Source organism: Grampus griseus (assembly GCF_964374135.1).
Source record: "Grampus griseus genome assembly, chromosome: X".
NCBI lineage: Eukaryota > Metazoa > Chordata > Mammalia > Artiodactyla > Delphinidae > Grampus > Grampus griseus.
This window is the reverse complement of record NC_138999.1, coordinates 73,302,492-73,328,591: the sequence shown is the minus strand read 5'-3', so window position 1 is coordinate 73,328,591 and position 26,100 is coordinate 73,302,492. Positions and strand designations below refer to the sequence as shown.

The window sequence follows — 26,100 nt, the reverse complement described above, 5'->3', positions numbered from 1 at the left end:
ATCTTCTTTATCCATTCATCCGATGATGGGCACTTAGGTTGTTTCCATCTCTGGGCTATTGTAAATACAGCTGCAATGAACATTTTGGTACATGACTCTTTTTGAATTATGGTTTTGTCAGGGTATATGCCCAATAGTGGGATTGCTGGGTCGTATGGTAGTTCTATTTGTAGTTTTTTAAGGAACCTCCGTACTGTTCTCCATAGTGGCTGTACCAATTCACATTCCCACCAGCAGTGCAAGAGTGTTCCCTTTTCTCCACACCCTCTCCAGCATTTATTGTTTCTAGATTTTTTGATGATGGCCATTCTGACTGGTGTGAGATGACATCTCATTGTATTTTTGATTTGCATTTCTCTAATGATTAATGATGTTGAGCATTCTTTCATGTGTTTGTTGGCAGTCTGTATATCTTCTTTGGAGAAATGTCTATTTAGGTCTTCTGCCCATTTTTGGATTGGGTTGTTTGTTTTTTTGTTATTGAGCTGCATGAACTGCTTGTAAATTTTGGAGATTAATCCTTTTTCAGTTGCTTCATTTGCAAATATTTTCTCCCATTCTGAGGGTTGTCTTTTGGTCTTGTTTATGGTTTCCTTTGCTGTGCAAAAGCTTTGAGTTTCATTAGGTCCCATTTGTTTATTTTTGTTTTTGTTTCCGTTTCTCTGGGAGGTGGGTCAAAAAGGATCTTGCTGTGATTTATGTCATAGTGTTCTGCCTATGTTTTCCTCGAAGAGTTTGATAGTTTCTGGCCTTACATTTAGGTCTCTAATCCATTTTGAGCTTATTTTTGTGTATGGTGTTACGGAGTGTTCTAATTTCATTCTTACACACATAGCTGTCCAGTTTTCCCGGCACCACTTATTGAAGAGGCTGTCTTTTCTCTGCTGTATATTCTTGCCTCCTTTATCAAAGATGAGGTGACCATATGTGTGTGGGTTTATCTCTGGGCTTTCTATCCTGTTCCATTGATCTATATTTCTGTTTTTGTGCCAGTACCATACTGTCTTGATTACTGTAGCTTTGTAGTATAGTCTGAACTCAGGGAGCCTGATTCCTCCGGCTCCATTTTTCGTTCTCAAGATTGCTTTGACTATTCGGAGTCTTTCGTGTTTCCATACAAATTGTGAAATTTTTTGTTCTAATTCTGTGAAAAATGCCAGTGGTAGTTTGATAGGGATTGCATTGAATCTGTGGATTGCTTTGGGTAGTAGAGTCGTTTTCACAGTGTTGATTCTTCCAATCCAAGAACATGGTATATCTCTCCATCTATTTGTATCATCTTTAATTTCTTTCATCAGTGTCTTATAATTTTCTGCATACAGGTCTTTTGTCTTCTTAGGTAGGTTTATTCCTAGATATTTTATTCTTTTGGCTGCAATGGTAAATGGGAGTGTTTTCTTTATTTCACTTTCAGATTTTTCATCATTAGTGTATAGGAATGCCAGAGATTTCTGTGCATTAATTTCTGCTAGCATCTTTAGGATTCTCTGTGTATAGTATCATGTCATCTGCAAACAGTGACAGCTTTACTTCTTCTTTTCCGCTTTGGATTCCTTTTATTTCATTTTGTTCTCTGATTGCTGTGACTGAAACTTCCAAAACTATGTTGAATAAGAGTGGTGAGAGTGGGCAGCCATGTCTTATTCCTGATCTTAGTGGAAATGCTTTCAGTTTTTTCACCATTGAGGATGATGTTGGCTGGGTTTGTCATATATGGCCTTTATTTTGTTGAGGAAAGTTCCCTCTGTGCCTACTTTCTGCAGGTTTTTTTTATCATAAATGGGTGTTGAATTTTGTTGAAAGCTTTCTCTGCATCTATTGAGATGATCATGGTTTTTTCCTTCAATTTGTTAATATGGTGTATCACGTTGATTGACTTGCGTATATTGAAGAATCCTTGCATTCCTGGAATAAACCCCACTTGATCATGGTGTATGATCCTGTTAATGTGCTGTTGGATTCTGTTTGCTAGTATTTTGTTGAGGATTTTTGCATCTATGTTCATCAGTGATATTGGCCTGTAGTTTTCTTTCTTTGTGACATCCTTGTCTGGTTTTGGTATCAGGGTGATGGTGGCCTTGTAGAATGAGTTTGGGAGTGTTCCTCCCTCTGCTGTATTTTGGAAGAGTTTGAGAAGGATAGCTGTTAGCTCTTTTCTAAATGTTTGATAGAATTCGCCTGTGAAGTGATCTGGTCCTGGGCTTTTGTTTGTTGGAAGATTTTTAATCACAGTTTCAATTTCAGTGCTTGTTATTGGTCTGTTCATATTTTCTATTTCTTCCTGATTCAGTCTTGGAGGTTGTGCATTTCTACGAATTTGTCCATTTCTTCCAGGTTGTCCGTTTTATTGGCATAGAATTGCTTGTAGTAATCTCTCATGATCTTTTGTATTTCTGCAGTGTCAGTGTTACCTCTCCTTTTTCATTTCTAATTGTATTGATTTCAGTCTTCTCCCTTTTTTTCTTGATGAATCTGGCTAATGGTTTATCTATTTTGTTTATCTTCTTAAAGAACCAGCTTTTAGGTTTATTGATCTTTGCTATCGTTTCCTTCATTTCTTTTTCATTTATTTCTGATCTGATCTTTATGATTACTTTACTTCTGCTATCTTTGGGGTTCTTTTGTTCTTTTTTCTCTAACTGCTTTATGTGCAAGTTTAGGTTGTTTATACGAGATGTTTCCTGTTTCATAAAGTGGGATTGTATTGCTATAAACTTCCCTCTTAGAACTGCTTTTGCTACGTCCCATAGGTTTTGGGTCGTTGTGTCTTCATTGTGATTTGTTTCTAGGTTTTTTTTTTTATTTCCTCTTTGACTTCTTCAGTGATCACTTCGTTATTAAGTAGTGTATTGTTTAATCTCCATGTGTTTGTGTTTTTTACAGGTCTTCTCCTGTAATTGATGTCTAGTCTCATAGCGTTGTGGTCAGAAAAGATACTTGATACAATTTCATTTTTATTAAATTTACCAAGGCTTGATTTGTGACCCAAGGTATGATCTATCCTGGAGAATGTTCCATGAGCACTTGAGAAAAATGTGTATTCTCTTATTTTTGGATGTAATGTCCTATAAATATCAATTAAGTTCATCTTGTTTAATGTATCATTTAAAGCTTGTGTTTCCTTATTTATTTTCATTTTGGATGATCTGTCCATGGGTGAAAGTGGGGTGTTAATGTCCCCTACTATGAATATGTTACTTTCAATTTCCCCTTTTATGGCTGTTTGTATTTGCGTTATGTATTGAGGTGCTCCTATGTTGGGTGCATAAATATTTACAATTGTTATATCTTCTTCTTGGATCGATCCCTTGATCGTTATATATGTATCTTTGTCTCTTCTTATAGTGTTTATTTTAAAGTCTATTTTGTCTGATATGAGAATTACTACTCCATCTTTCTTTTGGTTTCCATTTGCATGGAATATCTTTTTCCATCCTCTCACTTTCAGTCTGTATGTGATTCTAGGTCTGAAGTGGGTCTCTTGTAGACAGCATATATATGCGTCTTGTTTTTATATCCATTCAGCCAGTCTGTGTCTTTTGGTGGGAGCATTTAATCCATTTACTTTAAGGTAATTATCGATATGTATGTTCCTATTCCCATTTTAATTGTTTTCGGTTTGTTATTGTAGGTCTTTTCCTTCTCTTGTGTTTCTTGCCTTGAGAAGGTCGTTTAGCATTTTTATAAAGCTGGTTTTGTGCTGCTGAACTCTCTCAGCTTTAGCTTGTCTGTAAAGGTTTTAATTTCTCCCACAAATCAGAATGAGATCCTTGCTGGGTAGAGTAATCATGGTTGTAGGTTTTTCTCCTTCATCACTTTAAATATGTCCTGTCAGTCCCTTCTGGCTTGCAGAGATTCTGCTGAAAGATCAGCTCTTAACCTTATCGGGATTCCCTTGTGTGTTATTTGTTGTTTTTCCCTTGCTGCTTTTAATATGTTTTCTTTGTATTTAATTTTTGACAATTTGATTAATATGTGTCTTGCCGTGTTTCTCCTTGGATTTATCCTGTATGGGACTCTCTGTGCTTCCTGGACTTGATTAACTATTTCCTTTCCCATTTTAGGGAAGTTTTCAACTATAATCTCTTCAAGTATTTTCTCAGTCCCTTTCTTTTTCTCTTCTTCTTCTAGAACCCCTATAATTCGAATGTTGGTGTGTTTAATGTTGTCCCAGAGGTCTCTGAGACTGTCCTCAGTTATTTTCATTGTTTTTTCTTTATTCTTCCCTGCAGTAGTTATTTCCACTAGTTTATCTTCCGGGTCACTTATCCGTTTTTCTGGCTCAGTTATTCTGCTATTGAATCCTTCTACAGTATTTTTAATTTCATTTATTGTGTTGTTCATCGTTGGTAGTTTCATCTTTACTTCTAGGTCCTTGTTACATGTTTTTGGCGTTTTGTCTATTCTATTTCCAAGATTTTGGGTCGTTTTACTATCATTATTCTGAGTTCTTTTTTAGGTAGACTGCCTATTTCCTCTTCATTTGTTAGGTCTGGTGGGTTTTTATCTTGCTCCTCCATTGGCTGTGTGATTTTCTGTCTTCTCATTTTGCTTATCTTACTGTGTTTCGGGTCTCCTTTTTGCAGGCTGCAGGTTCGTAGTTCCCGTTTTTTTTGGTGTCTGTCCCCAGTGGCTAATGTTTCAGTGGGTTGTGTAGGCTTTCTGGTGGAGGGGACTAGTACCTGTGTTCTGGTGGATGCGGCTGGATATTGTCTTTCTTGTGCGCAGTCCACATCTGGTGGTGTGTGTTGGGGTGTCTGTGGACTTATTATGATTTTATGCAGCCTCTCTGCTAATGGGTGGGGTTGTGTTCCTGTCTTGCTAGTTGTTTGGCATAGGGTGTCCAGTTCTGTAGCTTGCTGGTCGTTGAGTGAAGCTGGGTGCTGGTGTTGAGATGGAGATGTGTGGGAGATTTTTGCCATTTGTTATTATGTGGAGCTGGGAGGTCTCTTGTGGACCAGTGTCCTGAAGTTGGCTCTCCCACCTGAGAGGCACAGCACTGACTCCTGTCTGCAGCACCAAGAGCCTTTCATCCACATGTCTCAGAATAAAAGGGAGAAAATGTAGAAAGAAAGAAAGAAAGAAAGAAAAGGCAAGAAGGAAACAAGGGAGGGAGGGAGGGAGGAAGGAAGGAAGGAAGGAAGGAAGGGGAGAAAGAGAGAGAGAGAAAGAAAGAAAGAAAAAGAAAAGGAAAAGAAAGAAAAGGGAGAAAGAGAGAGAAAGAGAGAAAGCAAGGAAGTAAGGAAGGAAGGAAGAAGGAAAGAAAAGAAAGAAAGGACAGAGGATAAAATAGCATAAAGTAAGAAAATAAAATAGTTATTAAAATAATTAAGATAGTTTGTTTAAAAAAGAAAAAAAAAACGGACGGATAGAACCCTAGGACAAATGGTGACAGCAAAGCTATACAGACAAAATGTCACACAGAAGTATACACATACACACTCACAGAAAGAGGAAAAGGGGCAAAAATAGTAAATCTTGCTCTCAAATTCCACCTCCTCAATTTGGGATGATTCGTTGTTTATTCATGTATTCCACAGATGCAGGGTACGTGAAGTTGATTGTGGACCTTTCATCTACTGCTTCTGAGGCTGCTGGGAGAGATTTCCCTTTTTCTTCTTCGTTAGTACAGCTCCGGGGGCTCAGCTTTGGATTTGGCCCTGCCTCTGCATGTACGTCGCCAGAGGGCGTCTGTTCTTCGCTCAGATAGGATGGGGTTAAAGTATCTGCTGCTTCAGGGACTCTGGCTCACTCAGGCCGGGGAGGGGAGGGAGGGGCACGGAGTGCGGGGCGAGCCTATGGCGGCAGAGGCCGGTGTGATGTTGCAGCAGCCGGAGGAGCGCTGTGTGGTGTCCCGTGGAAGTTGTCCCAGGATCGCGGGCCCCTGGCAGTGGCAGGCTGCAGAAGTTCCCGGGAGCGGAGGTGTGGAGAGTGACCTGTGCTCACACACAGGCTTCTTGGTGGCAGCAGCAGCAGCCTTAGCCTCTCATGCCCGTCTCTGGGGTCCGCGCTGTTAGTCGCAGCTCGCGCCCAACTCTAGCTCCTTTAAGCAGCACTCTTAATCCCCTCTCCTCGCGCATCAGGAAACAAAGAGGGAAGAAAAGGTCTCTTGCCTCTTAGGCAGGTCCAGACTTTTTCCCGGACTTCCTCTTGGCTAGCCGAGGTGCACTAACCCCCTGCAGGCTGTGTTCACACCGCCAACCGCAGTCCTTTCCCTGCGCTCTGACCAAAGCTGGAGCCTCAGGCCCCAGCCCCGCCCGCCCCAGTTGGCGAGCGGACCAGCCTCTCGGACTGGTGAGTGCCGGTCCGCACTGATCCTCTGTGCGGGAATCTCGCCGCTTTGCCCTCCACACCCCTGTTGCTGTGTTCTCCTCCGCGCCTCCGAAGCTTCTCCCCCTGCGCCACCCGCAGTCTCCACCCCCGAAGGGGCTTCCTAGCGTGTGGAAACCTTTCCTCCTTCACAGCTCCCTCCCACTGGTGCAGGTGCCGTCCCTATTCTTTTGTCTCAGTTTTTTCTTTTTTCTTTTGCCCTACCCAGGTACGTGGGGAGTTTCTTGTGTTTTGGGAGGTCTGAGGTCTTCTGCCAGCGTTCAGTAGGTGTTCTGTAGAAATTGTTCCACGTGTAGATGTATTTCTGGTGTATCTGTGGGGAGGAGGGTGATCTCTGTGTCTTACTCTTCTGCCATCTTCCCAATTCCCCCATCTATCGATAGTTTTTATTGCTTTCTGTGTCCTGTCTGAGAAGTCTTTGTCTACCCTGATTGTCAGATTTCTGATATATATTTACTAGTTATAAATTGATGTAGCCCTTAAAAAATTTTATTTAGGTCTTGAAGCTTTCACCCAGTAGTCAGAGCTTCTCATTTAGGACCTTATGGTGGCTTAAAAGAAATCTAAATATCTCAACAAAAAATTTAAAGACAGTGGTTTTTATCACTGCTTCAGGGTTATTTTTTTCAACACTCAGGATATTTTATAGTTTTGTTGAGTGATATATTTAGAGGATGGGAAGGGATGGCAGAAGTGTATTATTCTCAGGCAAGGGAGAGGAGAGTATAAATTTGCTATGGGAAAACTCTAACATCCCTCTCTTTTCCCTCCTTCTCTATACTGGCTATTACCCACCTTCTCCTTCCACTGTTGTCTCTGATCCAAGGGATCATAGCTTCTAGGCTTCCTTGATTCCAACACCTAGAATTGTTAGTATAGCTGAAATTTTTCCTAAATTTTAAAGCTCTGTAGAGATCTGGATAGTGTAGGAATTTGCATCATCCCCAAGAGAATTATCAGATTATAAGTAAAGTAGTGATCTGTATTAATAGACCTACTTTCAAAGGTGTTCAGTTTAACCATTTTCTCTGTTAGAGCAAGCAGTGATTTTTGGTAAAATATTTGAGCCTAAAAACTGACTGTTCTTGAGACCAACCAAGAGTTGATTGAGGAGAAATCTATCAGAATTTTTAGAGGATATCCAGTAGCATTATGGATGAGTAATTTTAGATATCATCTTAAAGGTTTTAGTTTTTGTTTAAAAAAGACCTTTTATAGATTTTTATTTCATTAGAGAAGGATACAGAGAAGCAAAAATGTAAACACAACCAAGAATCTCTCAGAATTAAAGTAGATATTGTAGGTGGGTTTGAGTGTACTTTGGGGCTCATCATACAAAGAATCAGTATAACGTGATGAGTTTTGCAAGGATTGGGAAGCCCTGTGTGTAGTGCTGAGAGTTCTGGTTGCCAAAAGTCTGCTACTTACAGAAGTTAATCAGAAGTCCAGTGTCTACAAGGTTTACCTGATCCTAGCTAGGAGACCTCTGGGTTCTCTAAAATGGAGTGATCTTCACAGGACTGTGGAGTGAAGAATAGTTTACCCAGTTACCAGTGGAAATATTGTTGTTGTTATACTTATCACAGAAGTCTTGATGTGAATGACTGTGTCCCAGGATCTACTTTTATTTGTGGCCCTGAAGGCTTAGAATGGCACAGGGCCTTCCAGCAGATCTCGAGTAGCCAATTATATATGTGTATATACAAAATTTATTTAGGCATGGGAGATGGGTTTGGTGGCGGTGCTAGCAGTGGATATTTACTGCTTGTGGAAAACTTAGCAGTTTTTTCCAGTGGCTTTCTTTGAGATCTACCAAGATTTTCTTCCCAGCCATTTTTATTAACCCAGGAGTGAGATTTGTTTATGTTAAAACAAATGTACTGCTCAGTGACCATATCAGGATGTTCACAATCACATGATCCAGCGGCACTTGATCAGTGCTGAAAGCTCTAAGGAGGCCAAAGCGATCTTTTAACTCCTTATACAATGAAAAGTTGACTTTGAGATCTGAAAGGCCCACTTCTATTTATTTTGTTCTACTGTCTCCTCTAATCTCAGCATCCCTATTATGTGTGCTTTTGAACTCTGGGGTAGCAATGTTGAAAATGACATGGGATGAAGATCAGTGACTTGATTTTTTTATACCCTTTTCTTTACTCTTATTTTTTATTGTTACAGAAGAAGCTACTATGGAGGAAACTGGGCCAGTTTTAGCTTTTCAGGACTGTTGTCCTGGCTAAAGGAACACCAGGTAAAGTTCTTATCTGATTTTTTAATCTACTAGGTTATATTTTGTGTCACGTAATAACCCTGCATTGAAGAAGACACTAAGTTTCCTCTGTAATATAGGATTGATAACTTATTTACTTATTTAACAAAAACTGTGCAGTCACCTTTTCAGCTAATATTTTTCCAATACCTCTAAAATATAGATTTCACTTTTTAAGTATAAACAGATAACATTGGCTGAAGAATAAATCATATATGTTTCATACCGTTTGCTAATTACTCTGTACGCCCAAATATCAGGCAAGATTTTTTTTCTCCCAGTCTTTCAGAAAAAATATTTCAGTCCTTATAAAATCTCACATATTACTAGTTGTTCTTTCAGTTAGTATGTTTTGGAAAAAAACCTAAGTGTTTGGGGAAGATACATTAATTTGAAATGATCTCAGTCATTGGTGGTTTTACATATTTATAGAAGTCACCTGACAGAATCATACCTGACAGTAAAAACAAAATGCAAGGAAAGAAACAATATAAATTTAGTAATTTTTTTCCCTAAGGGTAGGATCTCACTACTACAACTGTTGGATATCATTGTAAAGAAGTTTTTAGAGATCATTTACAGTGTACGTTTAACACGGGGAGTTGATTGTCATGCAGTTTACCAGTTTTTATGAGACATTAAAAAAACTGTCCTAATTTTATGTAAATGGTGCATGTGGCTTGAAATGGAATTCCTACTGAGAGCATCATACATAGAATCAGAAACTGCTGTATCTCAAAAGGGTTCAGACATTTGGGAAAGGAGGATGATAGACTGTAGAAAATTGTATTCAGTTAACTAAGAATAATATAGCTAAGACTTAACTAAGCACTTACCATGTACCAAGCTAAGCATTTTAGTTTTCTTGATTGATTTAATGGTATATATGACTCAAAAAGTGTAGTGATGACAAAGACATTGACATTGAAGATACACTGAAGATTCAGTTTGAATCTTATTATTGTATGAAATGAGAGTGTGGAGAAACAAGCAATATTTGTAAAGTAACATTTCATGTAATGACTCAAACTATGTATGAATCAAGAAAGTAAATGTTATAAATAGATTCATTTAACTGTTTAAATGAATATGCCTCAAATATTTTATGTTGATCAGAAACCCTTTTTTGAACCTTATCCTTGGGAAGTGTGTGTGAGGATCACCTCATGTTGAGTCATATTCAGTACTTCCATGCAAAAATTTAGTCTAGATTCTCAGAACAACAGCAACAAAAATACCCTAATTGTCTGAATGGAAAATTTTTGGTGAGTGAAGGGATTTTTAAAAAATAAACTTTGGTAATGGGTTAGATTTATTAAAACAAAATATTTTTGTAGATGTTCCTTTTATTTTAATGCTTCTTTTACTCCAACATCTTGACTCTGTCACCATATCCTTTTTCCCTTCACTCTCTGTCCCTGGTCCATAGTTCTTTTTTCAGGCTGTTAACCCCTGTCTATATGTTCAAAGTTCCTGTACTTCACCTCCTCTTCTATTTATGTTGGGATGTTTAATGCTGTCTAATAATTACACTTGATAATAAGAGCCATCTGCCACTACTTTTCTTCAGCTTAAAATATTAAATTCAGGACAGTGCAGCCTTTTAAAAATAATTATTGCCCTACTTTATGAAATCTGTAACTTTAGAAATTTTCTGAGGTGAATTTACTTAAAACAAAGGCTACTGTAGTTATATTTCACTACTAGTTTGTTGAGTATATATAATACGTTAAAAATTTTTTCTCTCTGAGAGATGGGTAACAAGTGGATTAAAATTTTAAACAGATTAAAAATTGATCCTTGACCTTTGGAAAAGGTTTATCTTGACATCTTCAAAAATCCCCTGTATTCAAATATTGTATCATATAACTTTCTCCATAAAATATAATTAGGAATTATTGAAAAACTTAAAGAACCACTTTCAGTCCTTAGTGAGAGTTTATATACTTTGTTATACATTCTTGTTTTTATTGTATTTCTAAATATAAAATATTCAGGTCGATTATTATAAAGTCCTTAGTTATATTGGGCTGAGTACTTTTCAAAAATACTTTTACATATAATCAAAATTTGACACAGCTAATGACCAACCTTCAAAAATCTGAAAGTAAGCAGAATGAAGTAATTTTGGGCCTGCTTTTTTAACAACAAAATGTAAAACTTTATTATTAATAAGTAATATGTGCCTTTTGATGTGATGAGAGGCAAAGCATGAATTTAGAAAGGTATAAATTTTATCAGAAAAGTAGAGGTTCAGAGTACCCAATTTAATTACAATTTCTTATCTGTATATTGTTTAGGAAAACAGTGATATTGTAAATGAATGCCCACTGTGGCAAGAGAAGATCCTTGAAAATGAAGAAGCTATTGCTCTTAGCAGGAAGGACAAAACCATTCAACATGTGGAAGTGTTTTGTTATGCCAGGTATGAAAATTATTTATTTACAATAAACTATGTTCATGACTTCTTATTCACATGTCTTCAGAAGAAGCCAGCAGTAAGAATTTATATGGCACTGGTTGCTACAAGTCTACTTGATATACTGGTTTGCATTTTTTAAAATGTAACATTAGTTTTGTTAGGTTTGTTCATTTGTATTATTTTTTAGATTCCACATATAAGCGATACCATGTAGTACTCGTCTTTATCTGACTTATTTTATTTAGCATAATACCCTCTAGGTCCATCAGTGTTGTCGCAATTAAACTTCAAAAACCAACAAACTCATAGAAAAAGAGATCAGATTTGTGGTTACCAGAGACGGGGGTGGGGGGTGGTGGTGGTGGTGGCAGGGTGCGGGGAGGATTGGATGAAGGCAGTCAAAAGTTACAAACTTCCAGTTATAAGATAAATAAGTACTAGGGTTGTCATGTACAACATGATTAATATAATGAACACTGCTGTGTGTTATATAAGCAAGTTGTTAAGAGTCAATCCTAAGAGTTCTCATCACAAGGAAAAATATTTTTTCTATTTCTTTAATTTTGTATCTGTATGAGATGATGAATGTTCACTAAACTTATTGTGATAATCACTTCATGATGTATGTAAATCAAATCATTATGCTGTATGCCTTAAACTTATACAGTGCCGTTATGTCAATTATATCACAATAAAACTTTTGTGGAAGAAAAACATAAAACTTTCAGTTGTGGAAGAAAAAAATAAAACTTTCAGTTTTCTCTGTTTAGATAATATATTATCTAAAGATAATATATATAATATATTATAATTATTATAATTATATATTATAATATATTATAATATTATTATTATATATATATATTATATTATATTATATTATATATTATATTATATAATATATTATAATATATAATATTATATTATATTATATTATATATTATATATTATATTATATATTATATAATTATATAATTATATATATAATTATATATATATAATTATATATATATAATTATATATATTATATAATATTATATTATATAATATATTATAATATATAATATTATATTATATAATATATATATTATTATAATATATTATTATAATATATTATATATATTATAAATATAAATTATATATTATATATATATATATATAAATTATATATTATAATTTACTGAGCTCTTTTATTTTTACTTTTTATTAAAAAAAATTTTTTTGGCCGCACTGCGTGGTATGTGGGATCTTAGTTCCCAGACCAGGGATCGAACCCACACCCCTTGCAGTGGAAGCACGGAGTCTTAACCACTGGACCTCCAGGGAAGTCCCGTGAGCTCTTTTAAATACATTATCTTTTTTGATCCTTACAATGGTCCTGTGCTAGGATAGAGCACATAGTATTAGATTTTTCACAGAGTCCTCAGTGGAGCTCAAAGAGTTTAATTTGCTGAAGGTCACATAGCTTGATAAATATCAAGGCCATACCTAAGCTAGATAGTGGTGGAGTCCAAGATTAAAGCCCAGGGTTTTTTAATCCTAATTCAGTGTTCTTCTAACTCTTAGATAACAGTCAGTGTAGCAAAATGGAAAATTATAATTTTGAATTAAAGAAATCAAATTGAGTGGCCATGACATCTGGGGGCATATTTTTGTAAATCAAGAGAGAAGTGGGGGGAAAGTAATGTTTTCAGTGTCTCCTTCTGAGTGAAAGAATTCATTGTTTTAAAACAATTGGAATAGTTTATTTTTTCAGATGACATGGTTGATGGGCTGAAAGGTAACAATCACATAGTTCAGTTCAACTGTTATGGAGTTATGGAGTTGAGGGTTTTGGAAATCAGACTGTCAAGCTCTTTAATAGTAATTAAAACTTAAAATCCAAGATACTAGAAATTTTTCAGGACGTGTACTGTCATCATACATATCCTTGCTGTGGTACAGTGGTAAGCGTGACCTGAGCCCGTGAAAAGTTGGGGAACCTGTGGTTGATTTCTTAACCTATATTCATATCTGTCAGGTGACTAGCATTTTCTGCCATTAATACATAGTTAATTTTCTATGATTTTCTGCAAAAGGACAGCCTTTGAAATATCAGATACAGATTATAATTTGCATAATGCTAAATGACATTCAGTATGGAAAGGTATAACTCTCTGATATTGTTTAGACCCAGCGTAGACAGATCTAGAACAGAAGGTGATCTCAAGTGAAAATTCATACGCTTTAATGAAACCAGGAATAAATATTTGGTAACTTTCTTGTGTGTCCATGAATACTACTTGACTAGAATATAGTGACAGTCACACTCAGGCCCTTTGAGAGGTACTTTTGCTATTTCAAGGCCTTTGATTTCTCTATGCTTCATGACAATTAGTGTTTATGGTTTCTGGTGACTGAAATGACACATTTTGAGTGCAGAGGAAATCATCTCGTTTTTTATTTCTGATCTCTACAGTTTCATTTTTGGAACTTCTCAAAGTGATAAAAGATTGGTGGTGGAAGGTTTGTTTTAAAACAGAGAAGTAGGACTCTGCTGTATATTTTCATTGCCCATTAGAGGTTGGAACAAGAGGTGAACTGGGATAATGTTCTATATGTCTTCATTTACTTGGAAAGGGTAGCTAGTTATTAATGCCATAGTAAGCAGGATGAGCCCTGAGAGCATCCAGTGGGGGAATGTACAGAAAATCTACTTGTCTATAATAAGTGCTACAAACATGAGTAAACAGGAATAACAGTACCTTTCTTAGCCCCAGCCAGACTATGGCATCCTTAACCTTTTGGATCATGACCACAAACTTGGCATTATATGAAAAGGGCTAGGGCCAAAATACCTGTCACAGAGATTTACTTTATATGAGAATTCATCACCCAGGACCCACTGGCTTAAATCAGAATCCTTGTTGAATACATATTTCTGACAACCCTATTTTCTGGTTTTCCTACTATAGTAGTTTAAAGCGGCAAATAGGAAAGGGGTGTCTGCTGGAGGCAGGCACACTGAGAACCACACTGAGACCAGGGTTATACTCCTGCCTTTATGATTCAACTTAACTGTATGATACTGAGCAAAAGATGTCCTCTTGGACTAGGTCATCTCAGAAGTCCCTATGGGCTCCAACATGCTGCTGTTTTATGTGTTAGTTGATAGAGTAACAGAGGAAAAGTAGACAGAATCAGCAAGCTGAGAGCAGGCTTTGGGCCATTTAGTGTAGGGGCAAATGGCTTTGAATCAGGATCCCTCAAAGACATCACTGTATTATAGCACAGTATAACAATTGATGATCATAATTCTATCCCGATGTCTTCAGGAAAAAGTTAAATTATGTTCTCTCTACTCCACTTGAAAAGGTGGGGGTATTTGAAATACACTTTAGAAAGATGAATATTAAAACTGATTAGAGGGCTTCCCTGGTGGCACAGTGGTTAAGAATCCACCTGCCAATGCAGGGGATGCAGTTTCGAGCCCTGGTCTGGGAAGATCCCACATGCTGCAGAGCAACTAAGCCCATGCGCCACAACTACTGAGCCAGTGCTCTAGAGCCACAACTGCTGAGCCCACGTGCCACAACTACTGAAGCCCATGCACCTAGAGCCTGTGCTCAGCAACAAAGAGAAGCCACCTCAATGAGAAGCTCGCGCACAGCATCGAAGTGTAGCCCCCACTGGCCGCAACTAGAGAAAGTCGGCGCACAGCAACAAAGACCCAACACAGCCAAAAAAAACCAAAAAAACAAAACTGATTAAAATAAAAATTTTATCATTTTAAAAGATTACTTTTGGTGCTCTTAGAAAATTCCCTCATTTTCTCCCTAAGAAAGGATATCACTATGTAGTAGATCCTCGACGTTCTTGTGGGATACATCACAAAATTCCTTGTGAATCCCCTTTTGTAAATATGTAATGAAGAATATGGTGCAGGTTCCTGGCTTTTTGTTGTTATTGCTGTTTACATATGTGTTATTGATGTTACTGTTACATTTTGTGGATATAGTGTGTGTGTGTGTGTGTGTGTCTGTGTTTCATTCTGTACAGTTTTAACACATATGTGGGTTCATGTAACCATCACCACAGAGAACAGATCAGTTCCATCACCACAGGGATCCCTCCTGTTGCCATTTTATAGCCACACCTCATCTCCTTCCCCAAAGTCCTAACTCCTGGCAACCACTAATCTGTTTTCCAACTCTATAATTTTGTCATTTTTGAGGACATTATGTAAATGGAACTGTACAGTATGTAACCTTTTGCCACTGGCTTTTTTCGCTCAGCATAGTTACCCAGAGATTCATCTAGGTTGTTGCTTGCATCAGTATTTTGTCCCTTTTTATTGCTGAGTAGTATTCCATGGTAGCAATGTACCACAGTTTATTTAGTCATTCATCCACTGAAGAACATCTGGGCTGTTTCCATTTTGTCTGCTACAAATAAGAATGCTATAAATGCTGGTTTACAGGATTTTGTGTGAACATAAATTTTTATTTTTCTGGGATAAATGCCCAAGTGTACAATTCCTGGGTCATATGTATGTTTAGTTTTAGAAGAAACTGACTTTTCCAGAGAAGCTGTACCATTTTACATTCCCACCAGGCATGTGTGAGTGATTCAGTTTCTCCGTATCCTCACCATCATTTGGTGGTGTAACTTTTTTAGTTTAGCCAATCTTATAGGTGTGTAGTAGTGATATCTCATTGTGGTTTTAATTTGCATTTCCCTGATGGCTGATTTTGAATATCTTTTCATGTGCTTATTTGCCACCCATATGTCCTTTTTGGTGAAATATCTGTTCATGTCTTTTGCTCATTTTTTAATTGGATGGACTTTTTTTTTCCTGTGGAGATTTAAGAGTTCTTTATATATTCTAAATGTATCCCTTGTTAGATATGTGGTTTACAAGTTTTAATTTTTGTATAAGGTGTGAGGTTTAGGTCAATGTTCATTTTTTTTAACCTATGGATATCCAGTTGCTTCAGTACTATTTGTTGAAAAGGCTGTTTTTCCTCCATTGAGTTACTTTTGCATCTTTGTCAAAAATCAACTGACTGTACTTGGATGGTCTGTTTCTGGATTCTGTTTTCTGTTCCATTGATGTCTATGTCTTTTCCCACACCAGTATCACACTGTTTTGATTACTGCAGCTATACAGTTGGACTTAACATCAGTTTGAATGATTTCCCCCAATTTATTCTTCTTTACCAAGATTGTTTTAGCTGTTCTACAGTTTGTGCCTTTCCATATAAATGTTTTAATAAGCCTGTCCATGTCTAGAAAACATTGCTGGAATTTTGATAGGAATTGCACTAAAGTTACAGATCAACCTGGGGTGAATTGACGTCTTTATTATTTTGAGTCTTCCAATCCATTGACAAGGTAGGCCTCTCCATTTAGGGAGGTCATCTTTGATTTCTTTCTACAGGATTGTGTAATTTTCAGCATACCAGTTCTGTACATGTTTTGTTAATTGTATACCTAAGTATTTAATTTTCTTTGGAGCCAGTGCAATTGTAAGTGGTATTATTGCTTTTTTAATTTTGGTTTTCACTTGTTCATTATTCATATCTAGAAATATAATTGGTTTTTATGCATTCATCTTTTATCCTGAAATCTTGCTGAACGTGCTTATTCTAGGAATTTTTTGGTAGATTCCTTGGGATTTTTGCATAGGAAGTCATGTTTTCTGCAAAGAGGAACAGTTTTACGTCTTCGTTTCTATTGACTTTTTTTTTTAGTCTATTTTCTATTGAGAGTCATGTGTTTTCTGTCCATAGCCACATACTGCAAGTTAATTGTATTTTCTACTTATCCTTAGGCTCACTTAATGAGCATTTTTTTCATAAAGGAAGTTATTATCACTTCCTGAGGACTTTGTAATTATACACTAATGCTGGGCAATCATTTAGGTTCTCTCACTTGCTAATTATCTTGATCTTGTACACTACTCTCTCAGCATATGCAAGTCAAATCCACAATCTGACCAAATGACAAATTACCAAAAACCGTACACTTTAATGGTCATTCATGCCAAGAGTTTATTTAGTTGCATCAGGCATATAGAGAGAAGTCAAACCTCAATCCCTGGTAAATTATGCATATAGAATATTGTTTTAAATATTGATATTTTGGTAAATTTCCAAAATATCATGTAAAGATAGCTTTATAATGATATGAATGCTGAAATATTATGACTTGTCTTCCCATCTTAGACCAGATGAGTTAGCTTATAGAGTTGACGTTTATTAGGCCAAAATCTATGGCTTGATTCTTGTAGATGTCACTTGATATTTCATCAAGGAAGAATAGTGTCTATCTCTTGGCCACAAACAATATTATAGTCATAACCAGTAGCCTTTTGATTTTTAATCTTTGATTACAAGGAGGACGGGGCAAGGATTCAAGTAGATCAGTGCAAACCCATCACCACTGCTTGGAAAATACCTCAAACTACATGGCAAGTCAGTAACACCATATTCTAATGTAAACATATAGGATAGCACATTATTTTTTTTTATGATTGTTGACTTTACTTATTTTCAAAAATAATTCTTAAGTGTTCAATCTAAAGGTTTTAGTGATCTTTTGAACATTAAAGTTAGTATTTTTTGGTTATTGCATAGTTAGGCTAAATATTAAAATAGAAATTGTAGGGATTAGTCTCTTTTCATAACTTAAGTCCAGTTAACACAAATTCTATAAAAAACTACCCAGATTGTTTTGTTTTATCAGTGCTTTGTTACCCTGAATGCTGCTTGTAATAGGTGAGTTAATCTCTAGTTTGGGCCAGAAATACTTTTGCTATACATAGATTATCTTTCTTTGAAACAAATTTTGTGATTATACAGTTGACTTATAGAAGGGAAGAATAAAAGAACTATAGCATTTATTGGATATTATCTTTGTGGTAGCTGCTATAGCTTGCTTCCTTACATATTTTATTTCATTCAGTTTCATTTAATCTGTGCTATGACCAGGGAGAGCCAGAGATAGGAGAGCCAGGATTTGAGCCCACATCTATCTAACTCAAAAGTTTGTGCTGTTTCCATTGTGTCACATTGTATTTCAGGAATCAGATAAATACATGTATGCGTATCAAGGAAGCCATTCCACCAAGTGAATAAAGTATTTCCTTTGTGAAGACTAGCACCTAAAGAAGTACATTTACTTCTTTAATTTACTAGAGTAGTGTTTAGAATTGTAAAGTAATTATACCTATATTGGGGAATGAAAGTGCCTAACTCCCAATGTTCGGAAGATAAGGGATGAATCCAGTAACCTTTAGTTGTTGTGACTGTAGTTTGTACGCCACAAGATACAGTAGTTTAGGTGAGGGGATAAAAGCAGCTGCTATTTCTGGTTTTAAATATCCAACAGAAGATGAAAAGGCACAGTACATTAATCCACGCAAACCCAAACAGTTCTTAGGTAAAAGATGATTGCCTATTAATTGCATGATGTCATGTAGTTTCTTTAGTGAGAAGAGATTTTTATCTTTCTAAAATATTGGCAAGAACTTGTACCTTTTCTGTCCTTTCTTTTTTTGCATAATACTGAACATTGTTTCCCCTGTTCTGGCGTGATAATGTTAAAACAGGATGAAAACTTGCTTCTTAGATTTATAGACGAACCAGCTCTTTCATGGATTGATACTAAAATAAAGACATTGTAATACTCATCTAAAATTCTGTTTATTTACTTTAGGTTCTAAAACTTTAATTAAAAAATTTTATAAGTAACATGAGCCTTTTAAGCAAAAACGTAATAATACCAATAAGAAAGAAATACAAAATTTAAAAAAAATGAAAAATCACCTATAAGTTTTATAATTTAGAGGAAGCTATAATTTACCACTGTGTACAAGTAAGTTTGTTTTAGGCTATAAGTGACACAGTGCCCAACTAAAAGTGGATGGGTAGGTGGGAGGGTAGGCAGGTGGGTGGGTTGGTTGGTCCTGTTGCAGAATTCACTAATTGAGAATCTTAATCACATCAGAGTTGGGGTAGGTCCCCAGCACTTCTCTTAGCTTCCTGTCCAGAGTTACAAGATAGTTGCCACGATTCTGAACAGGTTTTCACACAGCAGAAATCTCAACGTGAAATGAAGGGGGAGAGATTTTCTTCTAACATGTGTATGCTTTTTTTTGTTTGTTTGTTACTATTATACTAGGGAGTCTTTACCAAAGCCCCCAGCAGATTCTCCCTTGTCTCATTGGCTAAAACTAGATAACCAGCTCACTCTTAAATCAGTCACTAACAAAGGGCAGTAAAATTACCATAATTGGTTTTAATCAGTCATGATCCATCCCCTAGTCCTGGGTATCTTCTGCCTGATATTGGAACAAAATTGCAGCTCTTGTGGCAGGGAGGAAGACAGTAATCGTTGTTGAGTAGGCAACCAATAGTACCTGCTGTACACCACCTTATGCTATTTTGTTCTTGGAGAAATGTGACAAGAGGTTGATACTTCAGCTATATTCTACTGTACGTGTTAACATTTTAAGTTGGTAACAAATAAGGAAATATATCTACCAATATATTATATTGCAGCAATTCAAAATCGACTACGGTGGTTTTTTTATATTGCTGTTTTCTGGAACAACAACTTTTTGATAGTCTGATTCTTATGAGTAACCATTAAACATTTATTTGCAGGAATAAACAGCTGGGTAGCAGTGTAACGTGTACTGTGCAAATCAAAAGTGAATGGCCTTAGCACAAAGTGCATACATCAAAGTAAAAGAATACAATTTCTGCAACAAGCTATACTGTGGGGAAAAAAGGTGCAAATGACTGAAAAATAAATAGTGAACACCTGTGCTGAATAAATTAACCAGCTGGTTGGCAATTTTTCATTTGACTTATCTAAAAGGGTGACTGTTACAAGGCATTAATAAGACATTCACTTTGAGGTGTTCCCTTGTTACTACCATTAATTGATAAGCAATACTAGATAATATCAGAATTTATACCCCTAAATTCTCAGAGTTATATGTAGATTGTGGCAAGCAGTAAAAAGTGCATTCAACTAAGCAGTTATTCAGCAGTTGCAATTAGGTAAAATTATCTCAAAAATACTGTTACACTGTATTGTAAATATCCTTTGAAATTCAGATAAGCAATATATGACATTAGATTTCATCTGTCAATTTATTTTCATATTGAAAAATTTTATAAGAACTAATGATGCAGATTTTTCCCCTTTGTATGTTAAAATCATAGTAGTGTTTTAGAACTCAAAGTTTCCCTTGAGAGCTTATAATTCAGCCACATTCATTTACAAATGGCAAATGTGTTTTTATACTTTTCAAACTTTAAAATTAATAAAATTGAGTTATTATTCTGAGGTGTTCTCCAAAGTTTGAATTATTTTTTTAAGAAAAAAAAATTTTTTTTAATCACAGTATAAAGTTTTAAATTTGAGGGACGATAAGTCCTTTTTGATGAACAGAATTTTGCTTGCTGAGGAATTAAGTGGAATTTGGGGAGTTTTCTGGTGTCGTTGTAACTTCTAGTTAGGTATTAAATTCAATGTTGGCAGAACTCCAAAAAATATTTTAGTTGTCGTTAATGGAAAGTAAGGAAACTATAGTGTTTCTATTGCATGTGTTTTCCATAGTGCTAGGAATTTCACCAGATTATGATGTTGAGAATAGTAAAACTTAATAGCTTATGCATGTAAAGCAAATTCACAAAGAATAACTCCTTTCCTTAAACTTATACCCTTAATTAAGTATTTGGACTTATATTTTCCAGATTGTCCAGTACTGGTTAATGCATTTCATTCACTCTAGAAAGCTCTCTTTTTCAGAATATAATAGAGAGCCACTGACCAGATAGTAGCTGTGCTCAATTTTCGTGGTGTCATCATCATGCTCTGTAATAAGAGAAATTGCCATATTCTGTCTTACCTGTAAAGTATAATTAATTATCCTGCCATTTCTTAGTTTAATCTTTAGATGTGGAACTTTTTGCTGAAAGTTGTCACCTTAGATCCCTCATGGAACACACTTTGGTTTACTGGTTTTCAAACTAATGAAAGTGAATACAAAGCATGAACAATTCTGTAGAAAATATACAAATCACATTTCATATTATTGCTCTTCATTTTTAATGTTGCTTAATGGCAGTGGTGCTCTTACGTGGTTATGTGGCCAGAGAGCTTTCAACATGTGATTACAAACCTAAGAACACATGTTTTGAGTTGCCTGTTGACCTGTGGGAAATTTAACAATAGCTTAGGTTTGATTAATATCTCATGTTTGATTAACCTTTTGGAGTTTATGAAAAATACTCTTCATATATGTTAGCTCATTAATCTTACAAAACCCTCATGAAAGTTAAGGCAGATGAATGATCTCCCATTTCATAGATGGGGAATCTGAAAGGTTAATAAATACATTCAGGACTAGAATTTTCCCACTACCATTTCCTAGATCTGAAAATGGTTTTGACATTAATGATTTCATCCTTTTTTCATTATATTTAATTGAAATTACTAGATTATAACAGTAACCATGGTATTTTATTTCTTAACATTTAAAATAAGTTATTCTTTCCTTGTAACCTTTCTTATTGTAGTGTTTTTTTGTGTTAATTTCAAAGAGGCACTTTTTGTTCACTGCCCACAAACTTTTTTTTAATTATTTTTTTTATTTTTAATTTTTTTAAAACTCTTTATTGGAGTATAATTGCTTTACAATGGTATGTTAGTTTCTGAGTGAATCAGTTATACACATACATATGTCCCCATATCTCTTTCCTCTTGTGTCTCCCTCCCTCCCACCCTCCGTATCCCACCCCTCTAGGTGGTCACAAAGCACCGAGCTGATCTCCCTTTGCTATGCGGCTGCTTCCCATTACCTATCTATTTTACGTTTGGTAGTGTATATATGTCCATGCCACTCTCTCACTTTGTCCCAGCTTACCCTTCCCCATCCCCGTATCCTCAAGTGCATTCTCTAGTAGGTCTGTGTCTTAATTCCCGTCTTACCCCTAAGGTTCTTCATGACCATTTTTTTTTTTACATTCCATATATATGTGTTAGCATACGGTATTTATTTTTCTCTTTCTGACTTACTTCTGTCTGTATGACAGACTCTAGGTCCATCCACCTCACTACAAGTAACTCAATTTCGTTTCTTTTTATGGCTGAGTAATATTCCATTCTATATATGTGCCACATCTTCTTTATGCATTCATCTGTTGATGGACACTTAGGTTGCTTCCATGTCCTGGCTATTGTAAATAGGGCTGCAGTGAAGATTTTGGTACATGACTCTTTGAATTATGGTTTTCTCAGGGTATCTACCTACTAGTGGGATTGCTGGGTCATATGGTAAATCTATTTTTAGTTTTTTAAGGAACCTCCATACTGTTCTCCATAGTGGCTGTATCACTTTACATTCCCAACAACAGTGTGAGAAGGTTCCCTTTTCTCCACACCCTCTCCAGCAATTATTGTTTGTAGATTTTTTGATGATGGCCATTCTGACTGGTGTGAGATGATATCTCATTGTAGTTTTGATTTGCATTTCTCTAATGATTAATGATCTTGAGCATTCTTTCATGTGTTTGTTGGCAATCTGCATATCTTCTTTGGAGAAATGTCTGTTTACGTCTTGAGTCCATTTTTGGATTGGGTTGTTTGTTTTTTTTCACACACACACACACACACTACATTTTATTTTTACAAGAGATAAATAAACTGACACCAAGCATTGTAAATGGATGACCACAACAAAAGCAACAATGATTGAAATTACCAAACACAAAACACACTCATACTATGTCATAATATTGACATTCAGTCCAGTAATCCTCCACTGGAACAGCTCCTTTACTTTGCAGTGAAAATTGATTTGTATATTTTTTGCCTCTGAGTCCTTGTGGGACTTTTATTTTTTAATTCAAACAGAAAGTCACAAAAATTATAATCATCCTCATCAGTTCACTCAGTCCCATGTAATTAATATTTTTTTTCATCTTGATCTTTTGTTAGCACTTTTATGAATTCATCAGTTTTCCATTAGAGTTCTGAAAATGCTTATTCATTCAGTTCAGCAGTATAGTCAGTTACCAGAAACCTGTACTTGTCAGAGTCTTTTCCATGAATTCCTTGAAGATGGAACCCTTTTATAGGAACATTTTTGCAAAAGCATCACAGTACACCCAGAACTGTCTGTAAATGACAAAAGACTTAAAAATGACCACGGTTAAAGATTTGATGAAAGTTCATAATAATGCAATTGACAAGGAAATTTAGTTATTTCAGAGATACACATTTTAAAGTAATAACTAGAATTATGACTTATCATACCAAAACATATAAGATTTCTAGAAATTTCATGTAATGTCTGAAACATTTAAATTAACATATTTCCATACAAATAACCCAAAGAAAGTTTAGTATTAGTTGTTTTTTGTTTGTTTGTTTGTTTATACTGCAGGTTATTAGTTATCATTTTTATACACATCAGTGTATATATGTCAATCCCAATCACCCAATTCAGCACACCACCATCCCCACCCCACCGCGGTTTTCCCCCCTTGGTGTCCATACCTTTGTTCTCTACATCTGTGTCTCAACTTCTACCCTGAAAACCAGTTCATCTGTACCATTTTTCTAGGTTCCACATGTATGCGTTAATATATGATATTTGTTTTTCTCTTTCTGACTTACTTCACTCTTATGACAGTCTGTAGATCCATCCATGTCTCAACAAATGACTCAATTTTGTTCCTTTTTATGACTGAGTAATATTCCATTGTATATGGAATATATGATATATGTACCACAACTTCATTATCCATTCATCTGTCGATGGGCATTTAGGTTGCTTCCATGACCTGGCTATTGTAAATAGTGCTGTAATGAACATTGGGGTGCATGTGTCTTTTGGAATTATGGTTTTCTCTGGGTATATGCCCAGTAGTGGGATTGCTGGATCATATGGTAATTCTATTTTTAGTTTTCTAGAAATGTCCATACTGTTCTCCGTAGTGGTTGTATCAATTTACATTCCAACCAACAGTGCAAGAGGGTTCCCTTTTCTCCACACCCTCTCCAGCATTTGTTGTTTGTAGATTTTCTGATGATGCCCATTCTAACTGGTGTGAGGTGATACCTCATTGTAGTTTTGATTTGCATTTCTCTAGTAATTAGTGATGTTGAACAGCTTTTCATGTGCTTCTTGGCCATCTGTATGTCTTCTTTGGAGAAATGTCTATGTAGGTCTTCTGCCCATTTTTGGATTGGGTTGTTTGTTTCTTTAATATTGAGCTGCATGAGCTGCTTGTAAATTTTGGAGATTAATCCTTGGTTACTTGCTTCAGTTGCAAATATTTTCTCCCATTCTGAGGGTTGTCTTTTCGTCTTGTTTATGGTTTCCTTTGCTGTGCAAAAGCTTTTAAGTTTCATTCGGTCCCATTTATTTATTTTTGTTTTTATTTCCATTTCCCTAGGAGGTGGGTAAAAAGGATCTTGCTGTGATTTATGTCATAAAGTGTTCTGCCTATGTTTTCCTTTAAGAGTTTGATAGTGTCTGGCCTTACATTTAGGTCTATAATCCATTTTGAGTTTATCTCTGTGTATAGCGTCAGGAAGTGTTCTAATTTCATTCTTTTACATGTAGCTGTCCAGTTTTCCAAGCACTACTTACTGAAGAGGCTGTCTTTTCTCCAATGTGTATTCTTGCCTCCTTTATCAAAGATAAGGTGACCATAGGTGCGTAGGTTATCTCTGGGCTTTCTATCCTGTTCCATTGATCTATATTTCTGTTCTTGTGCCAGTACCATACTTACTGTCTTGATTACTGGAGCTTTGTAGTATAGTCTGAAGTCAGGGAACCTGATTTCTCCAGCTCCATTTTTCTTTCTCAATATTGCTTTGGATCTTTGGGGTCTTTTGTGTTTCCATACAAATTGTGAAATTTTTTGTTCTAGTTCTGTGAAAAATGCCAGTAGTAGTTTGATAGGGATTGCATTGAATCTGTAGATTGCTTTGGGTAGTATAATCATTTACACCATGTTGATTCTTCGAATTCAAGAACATGGTATATCTCTCCATCTATTTGTATCATATTTAATTTCTTTCATCAGTGTCTTATAATTTTCTGCATACAAGTCTTTTGTCTCCTTAGGTAGGTTTATTCCTAGATATTTTATTCTTTTTGTTGCAATGGTAAATGGGAGCATTTTCTTAATTTCACTTTCAGATTTTTAATCATTAGTGTATAAGAATGTCAGAGATTTCTGTGCATTAATTTTGTATCCTGCTATTTTACCAAGTTCATTGATTAGTAGTTTTCTGGTAGCATCTTTAGGATTCTCTTTGTATAGTATCATGTCATCTGCGAACAGTGACAGCTTTACTTTTTCTTTTTCAATTTGGATTCCTTTTATCTCCTTTGCTTCTCTGATTGCTGCTGCTAAAACTTCCAAAACTATGTTGAGTAATAGTGGTGAGAGTGGGCAACCTTGTCTTGTTCCTGATCTTAGTGGAAATGCTTTCAGTTTTTCACCATTGAGGATGATGTTTGCTGTGGGCTTGTCATATATGGCCTTTATTATGTTGAGGAAAGTTCCCTCTACGCCTACTTTCTGCAGGGTTTTTATCATAAATGGGTGTTGAATTTTTTCAAAAGCTTTCTCTGTATCTATTGAGATGATCATATGGTTTTTCTCTTTCAATTTGTTAATATGGTGTATCACATTGATTGATTTGCGTATATTGAAGAATCATTGCATTCCTGGGATAAACCCCACTTCATCATGGTGTATGATCCTTTTAATGTGCTGTTGGATTCTGTTTGCTAGTATTTTGTTGAGGATTTTTGCATTTATGTTCATCAGTGATATTGGCCTGTAGTTTTCTTTCTTTATGACATCTTACTGGTTTTGGTATCAGGGTGATGGTGGCCTCATAGAATGAGTTTGGGAGCATTCCTCACTGTGCTATATTTTGGAAGAGTTTGAGAAGGATAGGTGTTAGTTGTTCTGTAAATGTTTGATACAAGTCGCCTGTGAAGCCATCTGGTCCTGGGCTTTTGTATGTTGGAAGATTTTTAATCACAGTTTCAATTTCA

At 35.9% G+C, this 26,100-nt stretch overlaps 1 protein-coding gene across 1 annotated transcript in view; it reads left to right on the top strand.

Annotated features, from left to right (window-relative positions):
- The window catches only part of CHM (CHM Rab escort protein), a 198,859-nt gene that overhangs the window by 46,140 nt on the left and 126,619 nt on the right, over positions 1-26,100 (top strand). Inside the window, exons 3-4 of the mRNA XM_082681443.1 lie at positions 8,509-8,581; positions 10,900-11,024. Coding sequence (XP_082537569.1) covers positions 8,509-8,581; positions 10,900-11,024 — 198 coding nt within the window. The remainder of the gene's footprint in view (positions 1-8,508; positions 8,582-10,899; positions 11,025-26,100) is intronic.